The sequence below is a fragment of the Sinohyriopsis cumingii genome, chromosome 6, assembly GCF_028554795.1.
Source record: "Sinohyriopsis cumingii isolate HCF-2022 chromosome 6, ASM2855479v2, whole genome shotgun sequence".
Lineage (NCBI taxonomy): Eukaryota > Metazoa > Mollusca > Bivalvia > Unionida > Unionidae > Sinohyriopsis > Sinohyriopsis cumingii.
Window position 1 is genome coordinate 137,849,347 of NC_142966.1, and position 24,278 is coordinate 137,873,624.

The following is a 24,278-nucleotide window of genomic DNA, read 5'->3' on the forward strand; positions in this document are numbered from 1 at the left end:
AAAAAAAGTTATCGGCTCTTTTTTATACAATTGACCTCTGAAGTTCAGGAAGTGAAAATGACCAAGTAGAGCTAGCACTTTTTTGAAAGGTGCACATTTGAAGTAAGGCCAAGCTGTATACTCTATAACCCATAGTACACCCATCAATCATACACCAAAATAAAAGGAATTAAAGGTTCTTTGCATTATACCTAAGATATACAAGGTCTTTTTTAAATAGCCAGTATAACCAGTGAGGAAAGCCGGGGACATTTTTTTTCTTTAAATTCCTAACCCTATGCAAAATGCGAAAATATAGCGCCACCTATGCAACTCTCAAAGGAAAGATGCACAGATATTCCGAATAGTTCAACCTTTGACCTGACCCCAAAAGGTCAATTTACATCGTTTAGTTCTCTGAGATGCAGTGTTAAGAAAATCCGTATCTGAGATTATTTACACGTGAAAAGTATTAGATGGTGGATTTTAAGTAAGTCTTGAATTGAAAGAAACTTAAAAAGAGCTTGTTAGCAAAATATTCAGATTTGACCAAGATTTGGGTTGCGTTTCACCCAGCTATATGTAAAAAAAAAAAAAAAAAGAAGAAGAAAGAAAGAGGAAACACCCCTTTTTACGATTATTTCGCAGACCAAGCCAGGGGTTCATTACAAAGAAATTAAGAGTACCGGTCATTGGAAAGAGAGCCCGTGTGGTCCAACCTGTAACAAGAACCTTCTGTCCATTGACCGATACTCTGAATTTATGTTGTAACGAGCCCGTGCTTTAAACCAAAGGCGTTAAACCCACATTACCCGCCCCTACCCCGATTTTATCGAGATCTTAATCAGTTTGTGGACAATTGCTTGTCCTCTTGTCAGACATCGACATTGACCATTAATCGTCCCGGGGCTTCAGCGTCGGTGTTATTCGCCGTACGTACGTCCATCCGACCGTTACCAACGTCTTCTAATATTGCTGGTCAGAACTTCCTTATTATTGACCATGCCGTTGTCGTGTATGCACAGGGGTTTTTAGGGTTTGGTACCCCCTCCCGAGGATTCCATTGTGACATTTCAAGTGTATATATTTATTTATTTGACCCAAGTATGCAGTTATGGGATGGAAACATACTGAATATTGCAATGATTCTATGTTCAGCAGGAACATAATTGCACATTGAATGGACACAAACGTACAGTATCTACTTCAGCTGAGGTGCACATTTTCATAACCTTAATATTATTTATCAAGAATTTGCCAAACTAAGTACAACATGCCACTCATACTTTCTAAACTATTAGTTGTGGTAGTCGGGTGTTCAGCATGCCACAGCTTTTCTCATAATTCTTTTGTTTGTCTCAGATATGTGCAGTTTGCTTGGAATACATTTAAAAAATAAATACTTTTTATGGTTCTGTTATTGGTAACAAAGAGAGGTGTAAATGTAGCAAAACTTCCAGATGTTATGAATTGCCTATTTAAGTTAATACATTATAGGTTGAAATTTGGTCATATACATTAGAACTGTTATGAAAATTTAAATTAGTTCTTTATTTAAACTTTGCAAGGAGTTTAAGTAAATAAAAAATATAATTTATCAATATTTTCCCGAAAATTGGCACACAAATCATTTTTCTTATTTGTCAAACATTAATCATGCCAAAGCTTTTTTCACAGCTCTCTTGGACTGTCAGTGACTGGTGACACTTCAGCATCAATACATTAAATATTTTTGAAAATCCAGTTGCTGGCTACAAATAAAGCAGCAAATGTGTGGAAACTTTCACATTTTATCAACTAGCCCTTTAAGTTAATATGATATAAAACAAAGTTTACATTCAGGGGTATGTATTTATATATTATGAAAATTACACTTCTCTGCTGAAATTTTAAGTAATGTTTTAATGAATAATACATTATTTATCAACAGTTTGCAACAAAATGCAGTATGTGCCAGAAATCAGATTTATTTCTAAAAGATCAAGTTTTTTTAACTGGTCAGATATTAAACATGCCATTTATGACTGTTGACCATGTAGTTAAAGGAGATTTAAATCTGAAGTTAAAGGAGTTTTAAATCCAGTTAGTGGCCACAAAGAAAGTGTTAAATGTGGGGAAACTTCCATTTTATAAAATAGCTATTTAACTTAATATGTGATAAAAAAGTTGAAATTTGTATAAATTTGCATGAAGTCAAATATTATGAAAATGACAGTTAGTCCCTCTTTTAAAATTTTCTTGAATTTTAATTGAAATAAATAGTATTGATATGAAACGTAGCTCATGCCGCCAACCTGTCCTTCCACTTTCCAAATCAGTTTTAGAAAATTTGTCTTTTAAAAAATTCTTTGGGTCGTCTTTAATTTTCTGCAATTGGGATTTCAAATATTTACAAAACATTTTATATCATAAAACAATAACTGATTGGTAAAATTTACATGATTTCCATATGAAAAATTTCTGATGTTGATAGGTAATTTCATGATAAAACAAATTGTATTAATTAGATGAATTAATTGGAATATTTATCTTGATTTACTAAATTATTCCCTTGTTTCTAATTGCTTTTTTAAAGAACCTTCAGTTAAATATTTGCTAAACAGAAGAGGCTACACCTGTCCTTTAATAATATATTATTTGGATATTTTTTTTAGTAGATATTTGTAGTATTTCTTTATGTTCCTGTTCTATCAGAAGTCATGATTGGGATGAGTTGTTTGGGCAAATGACTTGTACTTGTCATTTGGCATATAAGGCACATGTGCATAAGAATTTGTTTAGTAGTATCATCAACTACTGGTGAGTGGTATGCCTCCAAATTGCTGAGATGTGATGGTCTTGTACTGATCACATGTTGGACACGTGTAAGTGACTCATCTGGCGTACCTTCCAATGGGTGTTCCAGAGTGGAACACATGAGAGCATCCACTGGCAGTGAAATGCATTCTCAGGTGTTAGTTTCCACCCTGCAAGACATGTAATTTGACAAGAATTGCATAAAGAAATTGTACAATGAAAGATTGTGGTTTTTTGAACAAAGTGTGACCATATATTTTAAGGATTTTTTCATAATGTTATTAATGTTTAACGTTATTTGGTAGGGTTTGTCTTTCTAACTAATTGCACAGTTTGTCTTACAGTTCTGATTTTTTTATACTTTAGTTGGAATCATATAGCCACTACTGTGCTGATGTGCCATAAAATGCTGCTTCATGCATGCATTAAAAAATTGGATGATGTAAAGATATAATGTTACAATGTCGGAACGAAAAATGTCATAGAGTGTGTTCACAACAATGACATATACCATTTTGATGGTGATAAAGGAAAATGTTGTTCAGTTCCATCTCCATATTAAGTTCATAATCAGAAAATATAATAGTGATTTTTTATATGATCCTTTCATTCAAGATTTTAAGGAACATAACCATGCCTTCCTATGAACGATTCGACAAGGGACCAGGGCAGAGTGACCTCACCACTGTGGATATGGATGCAGGAGGGGACAATCAGAATGGATCTAATGGAAAGATAGAAGACACTCAGATCAAGATACAAAAAGTCGAAGAGAAAGAGGCCACCATCCAGATTTATCCTACTGAGAAGAAAGATAGCGTGGATTACATTGATGATCCAAGTCAGGTGCAGCTGCCTGCAAGTCAGGTTGGGTATGTGGATATCTTTTCATGCAATTTACCTTGATGTTACTCAGGAATATTTAAACAAATGAAAGGGCATGGTCACAGTGAATTGACATCAGCACACAGGTTTGGCGTGTATCAATTATATATGCAAAATTTAATTTTGATGCTCATCAGAATAAAATTAGAACAAAAGCTTTCCAATAAACATAATAACTCTCTTTATTTTTATCCATTCCCATGACATCACTTTGTTGTGTTGGCAGAGAATTATTTTTAAAAAAATCCACAGTCCTGGCTATTGCTGATGCTCATGCAACTGCCTACTCTACATGCACTGTTGATGAAGCATATGCATCTGTTGCACTCAGATTAACAACCAGTACATGTACATAGCAAAATTAGCAACTAGTACATGTACATGGCCAAATTAGCAACCAGTACATGTACATGGCCTAATTAGTAACCAGTACATGTACATGGCCAAATTAGCAACCAGTACATGAACATGGCCAAATTAGCAACCAGTACATGAACATGGCCTAATTAGCAACCAGTACATGAACATGGCCTAATTAGCAACCAGTTCTTGTACATGGCCAAATTAGCAACCAGTATATGTACATGACCTAATTAGCAACCAGTATATGTACATGACCTAATTAGCAACCAGTACATGAACATGGCCTAATTAGCAACCAGTACATGAGCATGGCATAATTAGCAACCAGTTCATGTACATGGCGAAATTAGCAACCAGTATATGTACATGGCCAAATTAACAAAGAAACAAAGCTTGCTAAAAATCAAACAAAAGGCAACAGCAAAACTCACAATCACATCATTTTGTTCAAAACAAAGGGTGTTTGTAAGGTGGAGTTATTTGCAGAATTGGGTTGTAAAATTTGTGAATATTGCATCAAGAGTTTTGAACAGTAACAGGTGATGAAAACATTATCTTTTAAAGGAGGCAGCATGTGGTATTTACATATAAAGAGAAAGTATTTGCATAATCTTTGAAAAAAAAATGGGAATAACTGTGTGACATGTAATATGTATTTCTAAATGTTTGTGTTATTAGAGAGGTTGAATCCAGCATCCAGCTCATAGATCTCCTGCCGAAAATTAAACAGTTAACAATTTATTTTGGCACAAGTTTGCACCCGAAACTACAGTAATGAAAAGCCTCCATGGCTCACATCGATATGAGTTGTTAATTATGGATTACACCAGTGTATCAGTTTGCACTTTGACCAGTTCTGTGTGCTTTCTTATATGGATTCTGAGTACATGTAGATCAAGATGGCTCAGTTAATATACCTTGACACAAAGCTAATGTCTTATATCTGTCCAGAGGTTCTCAGACTTGGCACATTGAACATTCACTGTACATCTGTACATAGCTGTTTATGCACATGCTCATGATTGTAAAAGAACTAGATACATTAAAAAATGTCTGTATAGTTTATATTTTTGGATGATGTATACATTTCTTTGATCGTTTGTATTTGGGTCTTATTACTAAGCTAGTATTTCAGCTTTTAATAACAATAATAATAATTCTATTTTAAGTAACATTAGCAAAGAAAGACAATCTCAGTTTCATTTTATATTGAAGACTTTATCATGATATCATTTTATATTGAAGACTTTATCATGATCTTATTTTATATTTCCTATTCTAATCATGATCAGCTAAATTAAAAAATTTAATTAAGAGTGGTGATCTACCACGTACTGTTCAGGAGTTGCCCCCCCCCCCCCCCATAGTTTACTTATGTTTCTTTAGTTTTGTGGTGATAATTAAATATTGAGTCTTTTGTTCTCTTTTTTCCTCAGATCATTGAGGATGCGTATACGAGAGATAATGGAGCACATAGCATTCCGCATCATGACAATGCTACTGATCATGGTGGATTTTACAGTCGTGGTAATAGATCTGTCAATAAATGCATGTGGAAGTACCAATGCTCTGGAGATCATTTCCCATATCATCATCTGCTATTTCATGTTAGAAGTAGCAACAAGACTCTTCTACCTAGGGTATGTTATTCTATCTAGTGTATGCTATTCTATCTAGGGTATGCTATTCTACCTAGGGTATATTATTCTATCTAGGTTATACTATTCTATCTAGGGTATGTTATTCTATCTAGGGTATAGTATTCTATCTAGGGTATGCTATTCTATCTAGGGTATGCTATTCTACCTAGGGTATATTATTCTATCTAGGTTATACTATTCTATCTAGGGTATGTTATTCTATCTAGGGTATAGTATTCTATCTAGGGTATGCTATTCTACCTAGGGAATACTATTTTATCTAGGGTATACTATTCTCTCTAGGGTAAGCTGTTCAATATAGGGTATAGTATTCTATCTAGGGTATGCTATTCTACCTAGGGTATATATTCTACCAAGGGTATGTTATTCTATCTAGAGTATAGTATTCTATCTAGGGTATGCTATTCTACCTAGGGTATAGTATTCTTTCTAGGGTATGCTATTCTATCTGGGGTATGTTATTCTATCTAAGGTATAGTATTCTCTCTAGGGTATGCTATTCTACCTAGTGTATGCTATTCTATCTAGGGTATGCTATTCTACCTAGTGTATATTATTCTATCTAGGGTATGCTATTCTATCTAGGGCATACTATTCTATCTAGGGTATGTTATTCTACCTAGGGTATGCTATTCTACCTAGTGTATACTATTCTATCTAGGGTATGCTATTCTATCTAGGGTATGCTATTCTATCTAGGGTATGTTATTCTACCTAGGGTATGTTATTCTATCTAGGGTATAGTATTCTATCTAGGGTATGTTATTCTACCTAGTGTATACTATTCTATCTAGGGTATGTTATTCTACCTAGGGTATGCTATTCTACCTAGTGTATACTATTCTATCTAGGGTATGCTATTCTATCTAGAGTATGTTATTCTACCTAGGGTATGCTATTCTACCTAGTGTATGCTATTCTATCTAGGGTATGTTATTCTATCTAGGGTATAGTATTCTATCTAGGGTATGTTATTCTACCTAGTGTATACTATTCTATCTAGGGTATGTTATTCTACCTAGGGTATGCTATTCTACCTAGTGTATACTATTCTATCTAGGGTATGCTATTCTATCTAGGGTATGTTATTCTACCTAGGGTATGTTATTCTATCTAGGGTATAGTATTCTATCTAGGGTATGTTATTCTACCTAGGGTATGTTATTCTATCTAGGGTATGCTATTCTCTCTAGGGTATTCTATTCTACCTAGTGTATACTATTCTATCTAGGGTATGCTATTCTATCTAGGGTATGTTATTCTACCTAGGGTATGTTATTCTATCTAGGGTATACTATTCTATCTAGGGTATGCTATTCTATCTAGGGTATGTTATTCTACCTAGGGTATGCTATTCTATCTAGGGTATGCTATTCTATCTAGGGTATGCTATTCTATCTAGGGTATGTTATTCTACCTAGGGTATGTTATTCTATCTAGGGTATAGTATTCTATCTAGGGGATGTTATTCTACCTAGGGTATGTTATTCTATCTAGGGTATAGTATTCTCTCTAGGGTATGCTATTCTACCTAGTGTATGCTATTCTATCTAGGGTATGCTATTCTATCTAGGGTATGTTATTCTACCTAGGGTATAGTATGCTATCTAGGGTATGCTATTCTACCTAGTGTATGCTATTCTATCTAGGGTATGCTATTCTATCTAGGGTATGCTATTCTATCTAGGGTATGTTATTCTACCTAGGGTATGTTATTCTATCTAGGGTATAGTATTCTATCTAGGGTATGTTATTCTACCTAGGGTATGTTATTCTATCTAGGGTATAGTATTCTATCTAGGGTATGTTATTCTACCTAGGGTATGTTATTCTATCTAGGGTATAGTATTCTATCTAGGGTATGTTATTCTACCTAGGGTATGCTATTCTACCTAGTGTATACTATTCTATCTAGGGTATGCTATTCTACCTAGTGTATACTATTCTATCTAGGGTATGCTATTCTACCTAGTGTATATTATTCTATCTAGGGTATGCTATTCTACCTAGGGAATACTATTTTATCTAGGGTATACTATTCTCTCTAGGGTAAGCTGTTCAATCTAGGGTATGCTATTCTACCAATGGTATATGATTCTATCTAGGGTAAACTATTCTATCTATAGTATACTTTTCTATCTAGGGTATGCTATTCTACCTATGTTATACTATTCTATATAGGGTATACTATTCCATCTAGGGTAAACTATTCTATCAAGGGTATGCTATTCTACCTAGAGTATACTTTTCTATCCTGGGTATGCTGTTATACCATAGGTATACTATTCTATCTAGGTTATGCTATTCTATTCGTGTAATTGAAATAATGCTAAGTAATAACAATGTGCATTGATTTATCTTTTTAGGGATACCATTTATTTTGGATTTAGTGGTTAATACAAGTCCAAAGACTCACTGATCAATTAGCAATAGTAGGGAACCTTCCAATTAACAAATTTAGGTAGCATATAATTATACTCTCTTATATGCTGAGTTCAACTGCAAACTGCACAGACTACAATCTGCTGTTGCATAATATGCAGTCAGATCAGGGTTTATGCTGTTTGTTTGGAGTAATCAACAGAACAGACAAAATAGACCCATATCTACTGGCATATCATGTGACAGCAGACAATGGTCTGTTTTGTTTGCAGTTTGACTCAACTTACAAGTGAGCTTATATGGTTTTTGAAAAAAATGTAATTTTTGACAAAGCTCAGAAAATGATAACCACAAAAATAAAGAAATTTACAGTACTGCATCACAAGATTTTACCCAGCATGCAGCAAGTTTACTTAGGTGCTATAGAATAGGATCTCATTGGTTCCTTGGTTCAGTCATCCTTGATTGGTTGAACTTGTGTTTGAGACCTGACACAATCTTTAATTGTATTTAATCTTGGTGACTGGAACTGAAAACATATAAAACTTCCAGGTTCATTCAAGGCTGTGCCATTGTGCTAGTGACCTTTACTAGTCATAAATCAGAAGAGCTAATATGATTGTCTGCTCTTTGTCTATTTAACGATGTCTGTTTTCCCATTAGGACAAATTATTAATACTCCTCCTAAATTACTTGGAGAATTGCAATGAAACTTCACACACACACACATTCATTACAAGCCTAGTTTGTCCTGAATGAGAATGGTGTTACTCAGGCATCCAATATGGCTGCTGCAGTGGCCATCTAGAAAATCTTGTTATTGCTACTCATGAATGGATGGTAGGTCAGTATGGAGGTTTCAATAAAAGACTTTTTATGATGTTCCTTTTTTCCCAAATGAAAATGATGCCAATTTGACATCCAGTATGGCAGCCATCTTGAACATATAATTACTCCTGAATGGAAAGTCATATTGATATGGGTTTTCACCAAATGTTTAGTTGGCCCTAACTTCTTATGATGTCTGCTTGATCCATTCAATATGGTCCCCACTGTAGCCATCATGAAAATCTTGTTATTACTACTCCTACTGAAGAGAAAGTCATAATATCATCCTTTCACTGTAGTGTCTAGCTGGTTTTAAAAAAAAATGGTGCTGACCTTAAGTCCAATATGGCCCCCAAAGAATCCATCTTGAAAATCTTATTGTTACTGTGTATGTATGGAAAGTCATGTCAACATTGGGTTTTCACCATAAGTCTTCTTATGGTGTCTTCATTTTGGAAAATGGTACTAATCTTATTCCAATATGACGATGACATTTAATAATTTGAAAATCGTATCACTCAAGAATGTCATCAGATCAAAAGAAGAAATTGTCATATTTTGAATTCCTGCAGATTCTTTTTGAAAAGTGGAGCATCAGACCGATTCAAGGGATTCTTGTTTTTCATCTATGGCATTAGGAATTTCCTTCCATATTGCCAGTGAAGTGCATTAAAAAGAACCTATAAAAATAAAGATAAAAGAACATTATAGTTGATTTTAGACTGAACTGAGTGCATCCCCAGCTTACTGAATAGAGTGCATGATGTGCCAAACAAGCATAAGATGATCCATTTCATTGGCTGATAGAAAAGTCATACAGATTTTGATTGGCTTGGGCATGAATTGAAAGCACATGATCCTTGATCAGTGATAGAAAATGTAAAGAAGAAAATCTTCAGAGGAAAAACTGCTATGTCTACTTCCAACATAGTGTACATGGAGGAAAAAAGCCGACTTAAATCTGTGTAATAAATCATAGAGGTGGAATAGTTATTTGAGTATGAGGAAGTCAAATCCATTTATTACAGGCATGTGACTGAAGAGCTCAGGTCATGGATTTAATCATTTCTGCTAGAAATATACACTTTTATGTACTTTGAAACAGACATTATTGAGTGGAATTATTGCACAGTTTGCTGCAATTTCCTTGTCAACTAAAATAACTATGTCCTGAACAGAGGACATGGTTATTCTAGTGAACAAGGAAATTGTACCAGACTGTACCTAGTCTCACTGTATAATGATATGGCTATTCTAGTGGACAAGGAGGTTGTACCAAACTGTACCCGTCTCACTATACATTGACATGGTTATTCTAGCAGATAAGGAATTTGCAGTGGAACATACTTTACAAAGAATAGATATTTGCAATGGAACATACTGTAAAAATAATGAGAATTTGCAATGACAAGCCATCACAACTGCTTTAGTTGCTTTTATTTCTCTTCAATATATATTGAAGTACATGTATTTTGTATTTTTTAATTTTCAGGAGACAGTTTTTTGACAGCTTGTATGAAATAATCGATGGCAGTGTGATTTTGGTGTCTTTCATCTTGGATATGGTGTTCACTATTATGGATGCCAACACCGACTGTTCTTCTAACAAAGTGGACTATGCCAAGTAAATATCGCTAACAAATCTCATAAGTGACATTGATGTTTTAGTTCTATTGTTTGTTGAACTTTTTTCCTTCAGTTTTGACATGGATTAGAAAGTTTTAAGACTATTCCCAGTAACTTACAGCTATTGTTCATAAACCAGTTATGTTAATGTGGACACAATAAGAAAGAGAATCATAAAAAGTTATATTTCATGCAACATTGATACAGACAAAAATTATTTTTTAAAATGCTATATTTGGAATATTTTACCCAAAACTCAGTCATACAAAAGTATAAGTCCACCTTCATGACAGTTTTCAAGATTTTTGGAAGAATATTTGGTAGGAACAAAATACTCAGATAAGGATCTTGTTCTCAGGGCAACTGAGTCATCCAAATTTTTTAGCTTTGCCTTCTTCTATTAGGCCGGCAAGAATGATGTTGCCTTCTTCTATTAGGCAGGCAAGAATGACTTTGCCTTCTTCTATTAGGCAGGCAAGAATGACTTTGCCTTCTTCTACTAGGCAGGCAAGAATGACTTTGCCTTCTTCTATTAGTCATCCAAAAATGTTGACTTTGCCTTCTTCTGTTAGGTAGTCAAGAATGACTTTGCCTTCTTCTATTAGGCTGGCAAGAATGACTTTGCCTTCTTCTATTAGGCAGGCAAGAATGACTTTACCTTCTTATATTAGTCATCCAAAATTTTTAACTTGCCTTCTTCTATTAGTCATCCAAATTTTTTAGCTTTGCCTTCTTCTATTAGGCAGGCAAGAATGACTTTGCCTTCTTCTATTAGGCAGGCAAGAATGATTTTGCCTTCTTCTATTAGGCTGGCAAGAATGACTTTGCCTTCTACTAGGCAGGCAAGAATGACTTTATCTTCTTCTATTAGTCATCCAAAAATGTTGACTTAGCCTTCTTCTATTAGGTAGTCAAGAATGACTTTGCCTTCTTCTATTAGGCTGGCAAGAATGAGTTTGCCTTCTTCTATTAGGCAGGCAAGAATGTCTTTGCTTTCTTCAGTTAGGTGGGCAAGAATGACTTTGCCTTCTATTAATCATACAAATTTTTTAACTTTGCCTTCTTTTATTAGGCAGGCAAGAATGACTTTGCCTTCTTATATTTGTCATCCAAAAATTTTAACTTTGCCTTTTTCTATTAGGCAGGCAAGAATGACTTTGCCTTCTTCTATTAGGCTGGCAAGAATGACTTTGCCTTCTTCTATTAGGCTGGCAAGAATGACTTTGCCCTGTGCTGTTTTTTAGATGTAAACTGAGTGACAGTAGTTCATAGATTTTGAAATACTCCTTTGACCCAGCTGAGATGTCACAGTACCATACCCACAGGTCAAGTGCATTGCATGCAACCTTAGCAGGTGTCAATATCAATTGTGCAGACAAAACAAAGTTTTGCGCATTCACAGGTATGTATTTTTGTGTCCTGACTGACCATGAACCCATTACCTTGCAAGTTATCTTTTGTTATTACTGCCCAGTTTTGGGAAGTTATCTTTTGATAATGAACAGATAGCAACTTAATGTTTTGAAGCTTAAAACATCAATATGTACCGGACAATTTGTTGTTGTTGTTGTTGTGGGGTTTAACGCCATTTTTCAGCACGCGATAGGCTATACATGGCGGCCAGTATTAATGGTGGAGGAAGAACCCGGGAAAACACCGGAAAGAACCACCGACCCACGAGAAGCTACTGGCAAGCTTTCTCACATACCCACATTGGCTGAATCCTAGACTTGAACCGCCGCAGACAGAGGTGAGATGGCAGTGATCCGTAACGAAGAGCGCTTTAGACCACTCGGCCACTCGGGGCCCCCCGGACAATTTGTGTCTTCAGAATAGAATCAGTGAAAGGTCTTTCTAAATATAATTTTTGAGATTTTAACTGCTACTCTTATGTTATTTTCTTTATAAGACCTGTTTGAAACTTAAAGTGAACCTGTCATGAGGTAGTAATGGCAGATATTACTGTTTCTAGGAATTACCTCTTCATTAGACTGGTTTTGTGATTTTCTTATGCACATAAATTAAGGAAAATATACATTTCCTAGGAAAGTGAAGTGTAAATATTATGTGATAGAAAATTTAGCTTAAAAATAAACATTTTTAGGTCAGAAACATATGGGGCAGTGCTGTGTTGTGGAATTCAGGAAGCGCTGTTTGGTCTGCATTGTTTTCTTAAATAGCTCATTTTTGTACAAATATACAAAAATAGCAGCAAAGTAAACAACATATAACCAAAGCATGACATTATTATAAGTACATGGACAAATACTAAAACCATAAATTTGCAGTCCAATATGTGGATTGTTGTATGAAGGCCAGACAGTATGACTGGTCTTCTTGGGAAAATCCCTGTTTCTAAAAGTAGATGGTATGCATGGCATCATGTTTGTTCTTGACCATGTTTTGATTCATTTGGAAAGAAGGAAAAAGTTCATTCATATATTGACTTTGATGCTTTATTTCATCATTGATTAAAAATTAATTAATTGATCATGTTTATCAGCAGCAATGAGATTAAGCATCAAACTTAAGGTTTATGTTCTCATGTTGGTGGGTAATAACTCTTGCCCATGACCTACCCATACCACCGCTAGTTGCCAGTTTTGAAGCTTGGTTTCCATGCACAACATTATGGAATAAGCCTCCCATTAATCCAAGTCTGTGTGTGTTAAATTCAAGCCATCCTAAACAAATTTCGATTTATTTGAAACAGGTGGTAATTATTCTGTTTAGAATTTGGTAAATATTTTGTGACATTTATCACTTTCTCAGACTTGGTCTTTTTAGACCGCATGGTACAACATGCTATTATTGATGATGGATATAGACTTGCAAGTGGTCACACATGCTGTCTTTAGTTCACGCACGCTGTTTATAATGGGTGTTATTTAATGAATTATTAATACCCTGACATGATAATTTATATATTGTTTATTGTTGCAGAAACATGTGATCTAAATGCATTATAGTCAAGAAATATTACACCTGGAAAGGTACACATGAGTTCTGCCAGAGATGTACCAAATGTACCTCATCTTCCCATTGCAGTATGTGCAATTTGTGGCCAAAGAGAAGAGAGGAAATGCATGTAAGACCAGTACAGATGTACTAAGTATACAGAATCAGTTTTGAGCCTTATTGGGGAGGCTACCTTGTCCCCCCAACTGCAACAAAATCAGAAGCATGACACTTTCTAACTCTATGACATTTACACCAACTTGTACATCAGCTGGTACAGGAGATGGCGATTTTACCTTTCTTTCCATCTTTTGCTCCTGCGGATAATTAGGATACAGTGAGGGATTATTCTCCCTTTTTCAGGCAGCCCAGTTGATGTAAGACCTTGGCCTTTGGTCTTGTACACCAAGATGCATGGGCTAATTTTTTAATCCAGTGGATCCAACATGTTGTATTGCTGTCTCACCATCAAGAGACATACCAGCTGTCCAAACCTGTTTCTAGTCATAGAGCCAACCATTTAGCCAAACATACAGCTTCTTATATTTATAAGGATAGGAACCTTAGTGATTTGTCTCTATAGTTAGGCCAAGGGTTACATATGTATATCATGGTAGCTGAAAATCCCTCGATCCAGACATGCTTCCATCATAACTGGTACCAAAGTCAATCAGTCTGGTTTTCACATATCCAACAACCAGGTAGACCACTCTCCTGGCTAACCAGTTGTCTGTCCATGTGAGGCAAAATCACCAAGCAGAGCCATCTTTTTGATCTGGCTACCAGCAGGGTATTAGCAGTTATTTTTTTAGGGATGAGGGCATTGTGTCATTGTTACTTTAGGGCATGGTTTATCTCAAAATGGAAGCAGATGATTTCACACATTGAATGTAAAGATACTTCTTAGTAACAACCCTTCTCCAATCTGACCATTGAGAGGGTGAATGTTAGTTGTGATGCTGGCTTTAGAGTCAAAGCATTGGTTGGCATTCACGATGATGGAGAGTCTCATTGTGTCCATATGTTTCCCAAGCCAGCAAAACTCGAGATTAATGATCAGCTGTCTGATCAAATCTATGATCTGGGGAATGCTAAAGCCTTCTTTTTGGAAAGTCAGATATTAGGGTCATTCTCACTGTGCTGGTACAAAACACATTGCAGCATCTACCATACTGAACTCTTGGCATGGGAAAAAAATGTAACAGTGGTTAATGGGTCTGCCCCACCATTTAATAAGGTGGATAAGAATGTGTTTCTTGCCACACAAAAGCTGGTTCAAACCATTGTTGCCACATCTTTGATGCTAGACCTGTCATCTTTTGAGCTTTTCAAACTGGCAGAAAAATCAGACAACTAATACATCTGGGAGTTCATGGCCTGAATTATTTAGGTAAATAACAGCAGTTCGTCAGTGGAGACAAGGGGAATGGCCTCTTCACATCAACCTTCCAGAAATGAAAGCTATCAAAACACCTATCAGCTCTGGAAGGACTGACTCTCCAGGAAGTCAGTTCTGATTATGTTGGACAAATCTGTAGTGGTGATTTATCTCCTCAAATGGGGGCACCTGACCTGTGCATGCTAGTCTGTCATTTTTCTAGATTGGTGTGCAAACTAGACATATTCTCAGCTGACTCAGTTTTCTGGCCAATGTTCTGTCCAAAATTATCCCTCCATCATAGGTTTTGTATTGCATTTGTGCACTTTGTAACATGGTTATGGATAATTACTTCCCCCAGCCCCGCAGCCTTAGTACAGTCATTAATACAGAAATTATTGGGAAAAAAATTCAAAATAATTCTGAAAGCCCCACTCAGATGGGACAATACCCAGGTCACTTACCCAACAAGATTATGACCAAACTGAATCTTCTCCAATAACCAAGGTTGCAGGTGTTTCACCCCTGCTGTCTTCTTTTTCACACTTGGACATTGTCAGGAGAGCCTTGTGAGAGAACGAATTCAGATATTCAGTTGTGGAGAGAATCTCAAGAGCAGTAGAAAGTCCTCTACTCTGAAGGTTTATGAGGGAAAGTGGCATGTCTCCAAAGACTGGTGTGGAGTCAGTACCATCATCCCTTTGAGTACCTTGATCCCTCCACTAGCAGACTTATTTCAAGGGCTATGGGGAGAAAAAGTTTTGGTGTCATTTACCATCAGAGGCTACTGTTCCATGATATCTGACACATTAATGCACCATAGCTGAAGCAATATGTCCTGATAAAGATCAGTTGCACCTACTAGTCAATTTTGATTTGAGTCAACCAAAATTACTCACCCTGTTTACAAACTGGAATTTGTCCTGGATCCTAACATGACTCAACTCACATGTTTGATCCGTTAGCCAGGATCTCAATGAAACATTTATCATTTTCTGACATCTTTAGCTTCAGCCTGCAAGGTGAGTGAGTTTAATGTCCTTTTGAGTTGATCAAAACTTTCTTCAGTTCAGGTCCTATGCTTGGGTGATCCTCATCACACAACCAGGCTTTGCAATGAAGAACTGGTTACCATTGGATACCATTGATTGGCAGTCAGAGAATAGCTACCGGTATATGCTTCCTCTTTTTTATAGATCAAAGTGACCTCATTAGAATTTCAGAGAGAACAGCAGCTATGTGAGGTCCTGTCCATGCCCTCAAGCACTACTTGAAGTGCACAGAGATAAGTAGTAGCAACCACAAAAGACTTTCTCCCTTGAGGGTGGAAAATCAGGTTATCACCTCTCAAGTCCTTTAATTGTCTCTTAAATGGATTTATACAGTCTGCATGCTCTCATAAGATCAAGTGACCTCATTAGGCCCTCCACTCATGAAATTAGAGTGATCTCTGTGAGCCCAGTATTTAAATGCATTGTTGTGATCTGAGACATCATAGAAGCTGTTTGCTGGTATGAGAGTCAACCTTCTTGAGTGTTTTTCTCAGGGATTTAGCTTTGCAGAGACAGAATCTGAACCTGGTGGGTCCTGTGGCTGAGGCCCAGATGACCATCAGACCTAATACCCATATGACCACCAGACCTAATGACCAGATGACAACCAGACCTAATTAAACCAACACAGCCTCTCATCTTTGCTGGATTCACCAGTGAATTTTGAGTTCAGTAAGACTTCAGTAATCAATAAGCTTTTTAACTATAGCCTGTGTTGTTTAAGCAGCAGAATGCATTATTGTTCACGTAAGGAATCCAACCTTTCTTCCCTCAAAGGATACCTGAGGTATAAATAGAATCCTCAGCATTCCCTCCACATATTATCTATTCTCCTAATGTTAATATAAGCTGCAAATGTAATCAAAGAAGAAAGCAAATTTTATAGTAAATTATGTTTCTCCAATAATACATACCTGACCACATTACTTGCAGACTGTTCTACCCATCCCACTGTGCGAGCATCCTATTGGTAGTACATTCAGGTTAAAACTGGTGACACCTAGCAGTGGTTAGGGGAGGTAACGGTCAAGAGTTGCTTTCCTTCGTCTATATGTTATAAACAAAAAAGATGAATTTTTGTCTTTTATTTGGGAAGTACCATGTTTATATTCCTAATGTTAATGTGATGAGGTGAGTATTTTCAGATGAACATGATTTACTATAAAAAAATTTTTTTTACCTCTGTACTTTTTTTTAAAGACATGGACAAAATACATTGCATATATCTCTTCATCCTAACATACACTTTCAAGTATGTATACACTGTATGTGAATATGATAGAGTCATAAACTTATAAAATGTGTTTATAATATGCATGCAACGCAGAGAATGTTTTACTGGAAGGTAAAGTATTGCTTTAAACCAGTGTTAAATGCAAAGACCGATGACGAGAACAAAAAGGTATAGTATAAATAAGAGAACAAAAGTATTGTATTGCTGCCAATCTCCCTCTTCCGTCCAAAAGGAGAAGTAACTTCTCCCTTAAATTCAAGTCTAGTTTGGCATATGCCAATGGTGACAATTTATTGCAGGCAACATCAATAGTGTTAGAAAAGTAAGATCGCAAAGTTTATAGTAAGTTCTTTGTTTCTTTTTGACTAGATTAGGATTTCAGCAAGAGATCTTATTAAATTAATTATTAAATTAATTATTAAATTAATGGTGCATTTTTTCCTTTCAGGTTAGTCACTTTTGGTCGAGTTGTGCGAATAATCAGAATCGTGCGTATTGTTTACATCTTGGTCCAACAGAGGCGCCATATTACCTCAGCGACTCGCAGAGTTGTGTCAATGAACAAAAGACGGTATCAGAAAGATGGATTTGACCTAGATTTGTGTTACATTACAGGTATCAGATTGTGTGAATTGTGCATTATACAATGGGTAAAACTCTGTTTTCTTGCAATCAGATATTGATCTATAGAAAAAATTCAGATAATTATTGCTTATCGGCAATCCCATTGGGTTGCTTTCCAATTAAATCATTATGTAGTCACTTAAGTACTACATGTTTGTCCATCCACCTATGATATCATGCAATTGACATAATCTGCATAATCAGACCTCTTGCTATGAGAAACCAGTAAGCCTATGAGGTTACCCCTTGTCCTTGTTTGAAAGTTATAATGCTGGACCCAATTTGCAAAATTGTTTCTTAACTTCAAAAATGTTTCTTCTGTATATTAAAAATAGCTGACAAATGAATGCCTAAGATAATATAAATATTTTATGATGTGCATCGAGTATCTTCATAAATTATCCCCTTCACCAGAGCCTGTTTCTGCTAACCAACTACAGCCAACAGTATTCCATCTTCTATTTGTTCTTGACCACCTTTAAAATGATGAAATGAACCAAAAAATTGTAGAATAGGTAGTTACATCCATAACCTTTATCTAAGATGGCATTGATTTCAGTCAGAAGTTAGCTGGATATTACAGTATGCTCTTTGCTCAGTAACAAATTGTTCTCCTTCTCCAACATCTTTACATCACTGTCGTTGACCTATATTACACTGTATTCAATATATCCTATATTACATTATATGCATATATCCTATATTATATTGTATGCATATATCCTATATTACATTGTATGCATATATCCTATATTACATTATATGCATATATCCTATATTACATTGTATGTATATATCCTATATTACACTGTATGCATCTATCCTATATTACATTGTATGCATCAATCCTATATTACATTGTATGCATATGTCCTATATCACATTGTATGCATCTATCCTATATTACATTGTATGCATATATCCTATATTCCATTGTATGCATCTATCCTATATTACATTGTATGCATCTATCCTATATCACATTTGTATGCATCTATCCTATATTACATTGCATGCATCTATCCTATATTACATTGTATGCATATATCCTATATTACATTGTATGCATATATCCTATATTACATTGCATGCATCTATCCTATATTACATTGTATGCATATATCTACAGGTTTCAGATATGCTGCATTTGCAGATACTGATGATTTAAATATCCTTAGTTTGTCTGTCAATCAATATTAAATTTATTGACAAAATAATTATTCAGAGCTTTTAAAATTCCTTTTAAAAGATTTGGCATTTAAGTTTGCTACTTTTTAAAATCTAGCCCTCCGAATGGACAAAAAAAAAAGATGTCTTTCCTGTCTGTTGGAGGAAACAATTCCTAGATAGCATAATAATTGCCATCATGTTGCCAGTGTTAGGCTGCATATCATATAGTTACCCAGATGTTCCTCAGCCTAAGTGTTTTCTATACCTTTCAAATCCATTTTATTTTTCTGGAATTTTCAGCCATTTGTCTGCAAAGTTAGTATTGTTTTATTGTATTATCTTTACTTTAAACAATGCAGCTGTCATTACTTAGTCACTGACCTTGTCTTGTGTGTATATATATATATATATATATATATATATATATATATATATATATATATATATATATCATGTTTGAATGCCATGATAATGCTATATAATACATGAACATGTGTTATATAGCATAACATGAATTGAATATGTTATGATTTTCTGTATTGGTAAGGTTCCCATTTTCTAAATTGGCAAGGTTACCACTTTCTGTATTGACAAGGATACCATTTTCTATATTGGCATGGTTACCATTTTCTATATTGGCAAGGTTACTGTTTTCTATGTTGGCAAGGTTACCACTCAGTATGTTGGCAAGGTTACCACTTGATATATTGGCAAGGTTACCATTTTCTATACTGTCAAAGTTACCGTTTTCTATATTGGCAAGGTTACCACTTTCTCCATTGGCAATGTTACCATTTTCTATATGGGCAAGGTTACCACTTTCTACATTGGCAAGGTGACCACTTTCTACATTGGCAAGGTTACCATTTTCTATATTGGCAAAGTATTTTGTTGAAGCTTAGTTAGTGAAATTTGACAGCTCTTGATTGTCCTTTCTTGAAATTTAAATTATCATTTGGTTGTGGTTGTTACAATGTTATTCTGCTTTGACTGGTTTATATGTACATAGATTTTCACTTATCAAATAACTTCACATTTAAGAAATAGTTTAATGGTAGCCTACTGACAATGTCTGCATTTTATGCATTGAAAGTTATGAGATTTGATTCTTCTTTTTTTCAGAACGAGTAATAGCAATGTCTTTTCCATCCTCTGGAATTATGGCAGTGTATAGGAACCCAATCAGGGTAAGTTGTCATTAGTAGACTTCTTAAATTCATCAGGAATATTAACACAGTAGTAATGTTGGACTGAATTGCAGGTAATATGTAATCCTAAATTCTCCTGTATTGGATTGTTCATTGTATGATGAAACAAATTTTAACTCTGGTTTCTATTAACTAATGTTTCTGTTAACTCTATGGTTTCTGTTAACTAATGTTTCTATTAACTCTATGGTTTCTATTAACTAATGTTTCTATTAACTCTATGGTTTCTGTTAACTAATGTTTCTATTAACTCTATGGTTTCTATTAACTAATGTTTCTATTAACTCCATGGTTTCTATTAACTAATGTTTCTATTATCTATGGTTTCTGTTAACTAATGTTTCTATTAACTCTATGGTTTCTATTAACTAATGTTTCTATTAACTCTATGGTTTCTATTAACTAATGTTTCTATTAACTCTATGGTTTCTATTAACTAATGTTTCTATTAACTCTATGTTTTCTTTAACTAATGTTTCTATTAACTCTATGGTTTCTATTTACTAACGTTTCTTTTAACTCTATGGTTCCATTATTACAAGCATGTTGGTGCTTTGAATTGTCCTATTCATACTGTTTTTACATGAATTTGTTTTCCTTGTTATTTTATATATATGTAATAGTCTTGAATGTTAGTTTTTACACACCCTGACAGCCAGACAAACTGATAATATTGTCAGCATGGTAATTTGTTTAGCAAATTACCAGTGTGCCTTTTATTTGTCTGTAGAATGATTAGAACCAAGCATTACTTGCTTTCAAAAGTTGCTTCACTTTAATTAACTTTTGACATATCATTTCATTATACAGTTATCTCTTGTTCCAAGACGTTTTATGAACAGTTTTGTTATATTGATGACTCTGTTGTTTTAAAAACATTTTTTTAAGTTAGAGGAGTTATCATCCTTGTCTAATTGTTGTCAAATCAGCATGCATGACTGAGTCAATCTGTACTGTCAAACTTGAATATATAAATGAAAAATTAAGGCAGAAATTTTAATCTGTACTACATGTCTTGTACAGTTAGCTGTTGTTACAATGAACAAATTCATATCATGTGTGTAAGTTAGATTGCATTAGTGAATTTCCTTGTCTGATCATTGTGAAAATGGCATGTACAAATAAACTTGAGTTAATAATTAACTAAAAATGATTTATTATTATTATCAGTTAATTATTAATTTTAAATATTTCATATCTAATATGACTGATTTTTAACAAAGTCTTGAGCTTGTTCTAAAGCAGTGGTGGGCAGACTGTGGCCCGCAGGCCGCGTGCGGCCCACCAAGGGCATTCATGGTGCCTGCCAAGGATTTTCATGCGGCCTAGGAACAAGTCATCATTCACACTGACTCTTTTTATGTTATTCTATTTATCAAATAAATGTGCTTCTTTTGAAGTTTAAGTTTAAGTTTTCAAATATTAACAACATATTAACAACTGAAAATTAATTAGATATTATTTAGAAAAACCTTTTGTTTTTGCTATTTCAAATATTAATTATTTTACTTAATGAACTATGCAGCCCGCAACAAGGTGTAAATTTGTGTATGCAGCACTTGCACTGGAAAGTTTGCCCACCTCTGTTCTAAATTTCTCATTTAAGTCACTAAGCATTTTCGGATGATGGTGCATGTATACTTAAATTTAACAATGTGCATGTATATTTAATTTAATAATGCTATCTATTTCAGGAAGTTGCTAGATTTTTTAATACCAAACACCCTCGTCACTACAGAATTTATAATCTTTGTAGTAAGTACTTCATTTAGAAACTAAGTGTAAAGTCTGGCTTTTTTTCCTGTACTTATAAAAATATTTTCTAAAAGTTTTGGTTGTCCTCATTTATGCCATGTTAACCTCAGTGTCATGTCAAAATGATTATGTAGACATGGGTTTCAAACCTCAGTTTTTTTTAATCACCCTTGATTTTTCGTTAATACAAAAGTGGGTAAAAAGTCAGAAAATTGTTGAATATATTCTGCATCTATATCCCTACATGTTATTAAATGCATCAGGGATAATGTAAAACTCTCCATCTGTCCATGTGTATGTCTGTCCATGATTACTCTAATTACCTCAAATAGTCAGACTACAATTATCTGGACACCATGTTTTTAAAATTTGGAATAATTTTAAATATTACAAAATGTTTCCAGACACAAAGCAAGTTTTATAAAGCTATTGAAAAATGAACAAACTATAAGTAGAAACTAAAACTAAGGACTGCTGTATCTGTATTGAGTACCTGTGATTGAATAGGTTAACCATCTGACCAAGAAATTGCTTTGAAGACTCTAATTATCATGTGGATTAAGTGAAGGTGCTGTCATCATTTACTACAGTAAAACTAGCTGACACACTCCACAACTTATGATTAATAAGTACCCTAAGCAAAGTGAGCACAAACTTGTTAAAGATAATGATAAAGGAAAAACAACCTTTCATGGTGGAATTCATTAATGAATCACTTTGATAGCTGTAAAATCAATGGTCATCAGTGTTACATCGAGGTGACATGTGATTGCAGGCTTCTTTTATAGTTATTGCTGGAGAGCATGCAAAGGGAGACAAAGCAACCATGCACATCAGTTCCTATTTTCACTGAAGTGGATTAACTTGTGTGATATAAAGGATTGAAATATCTATGCAGGTTATCATATTTGTTTTCCCTCTTCCAAATTTGGTGCACATTTGTCTCTGATAAAGTGGTCAATGATCCTGACAAGCTACTTGTGTAGCCTCATTTTTATTCAGTGGTATATTTCTCCTTTATAACCTCATTGTGGATGTAGTCTTCATACCCTTTATCTGAGTACCAATACTCCCCAATTAAATTTCTAAACCAGTCTAACAGACTTAATTCCATAACATGTTTAGGGCAATGACTGCCATTTGTAGTTATGAGATCACTTAAAGCATTTTTGAATGTATGGATTTTAGATTTTTTTTAAGTAAGATAATGTAATATTATTTTACTGTTATAATAGTTGCTATGGAGATCTGCTTTAGAAAGATACTGAAGTTGGTCTCATTCTAGCATTGTTTTACCATAATTATAATTGTTTCTATGGAGATTCTAATATTGTCTCATTAATATGCTAATATAAGTATGACTTTGTTTAGACTGATGCTCTAAAGTTTGAGATACATGAGATGGAAAAGTATTGACATCACCATTTATCAATGGAGCATTAGCAGTTTTGCTTGACCCTTAATTTTCTAATTTGGCCAATCCCATGCAGCTTGCTCAGATCTAATTAAATTCCAAAGTGTACCTTGTACTTTTCTTTTTCTATAGGTGAGATGGAGTATGACGAAACACTTTTTGATAATCGGGTGGAAAGAGTTTTTATTGATGACCATAATGTTCCAACTCTAAGGTAAGAAACCGAATGGTGTTGTTCGATTGGATTAAAGGCATCAAGATTTGATAAACTCCACTCTTTCAAAATGTTTAGTCATGTGTTTGTTTAGATAATTTTCAGGTCAGTATTGTAAGTACGCCATTTTTCTAGGGGTAATTAGTTTCTTGTGGTACCAATTTAAAAACTTTGGTACCATTTTTCATGTGGTACCAATTTTAATATAGTAACATTTTTCATGTGGTAACATTTTGCAAGAATTACATAGCTGCTACAAACCATAAATGAAGAATGTTTTCTGCTGTTGTTGTTGTTGTTGTGGGGTTTAACGCCATTTTTCAGCACACGATAGGCTATACATGGTGGCCAGTATTAATGGTGGAGGAAGAACCCGGGAAAACCCCGGAAAGAACCACCGACCCACGAGAAGCTACTGGCAAGCTTTCTCACATACCCACATTGGAATGTTTTCTGCTTCAAATATATTACCTGATCATAATATTATAGGATTACTACCATTTCTTCACAAATCCAGCCCTACCAGCTAAAATTATTAGTTATGGGAGCTAAATGCTGTATGGCTGCACATGTGACAGTCGGAGTGATCTTCCCATGACATAAAAATTTGTGTCAATTCCCATGTGTGTCTCAGTTACTGTTTCTGCTTGTGCGGAGTAACATGCTTTTGGATATCATTAATAGCTTTATTGCATTATGCAGGTAATATATGTGCCGTAGAAGACTTCGGGTTATTAAGTTGATGCTGCAT

At 34.8% G+C, this 24,278-nt stretch overlaps 1 protein-coding gene across 1 annotated transcript in view; it reads left to right on the top strand.

The window, feature by feature from the left end:
- Nucleotides 1-320: 320 nt before the first annotated feature.
- LOC149798083 (phosphatidylinositol 3,4,5-trisphosphate 3-phosphatase TPTE2-like) overlaps nt 321-24,278 on the top strand; it is a 57,722-nt gene continuing 33,764 nt past the window's right edge. The window contains exons 1-8 of the mRNA XM_089963171.1: nt 321-469; nt 3,391-3,647; nt 5,460-5,663; nt 10,387-10,518; nt 17,591-17,757; nt 20,059-20,123; nt 21,839-21,899; nt 23,446-23,527. Of these exons, the coding sequence (XP_089819297.1) occupies nt 3,409-3,647; nt 5,460-5,663; nt 10,387-10,518; nt 17,591-17,757; nt 20,059-20,123; nt 21,839-21,899; nt 23,446-23,527 (950 nt within the window). The 5' untranslated portion in view covers nt 321-469; nt 3,391-3,408. The remainder of the gene's footprint in view (nt 470-3,390; nt 3,648-5,459; nt 5,664-10,386; nt 10,519-17,590; nt 17,758-20,058; nt 20,124-21,838; nt 21,900-23,445; nt 23,528-24,278) is intronic.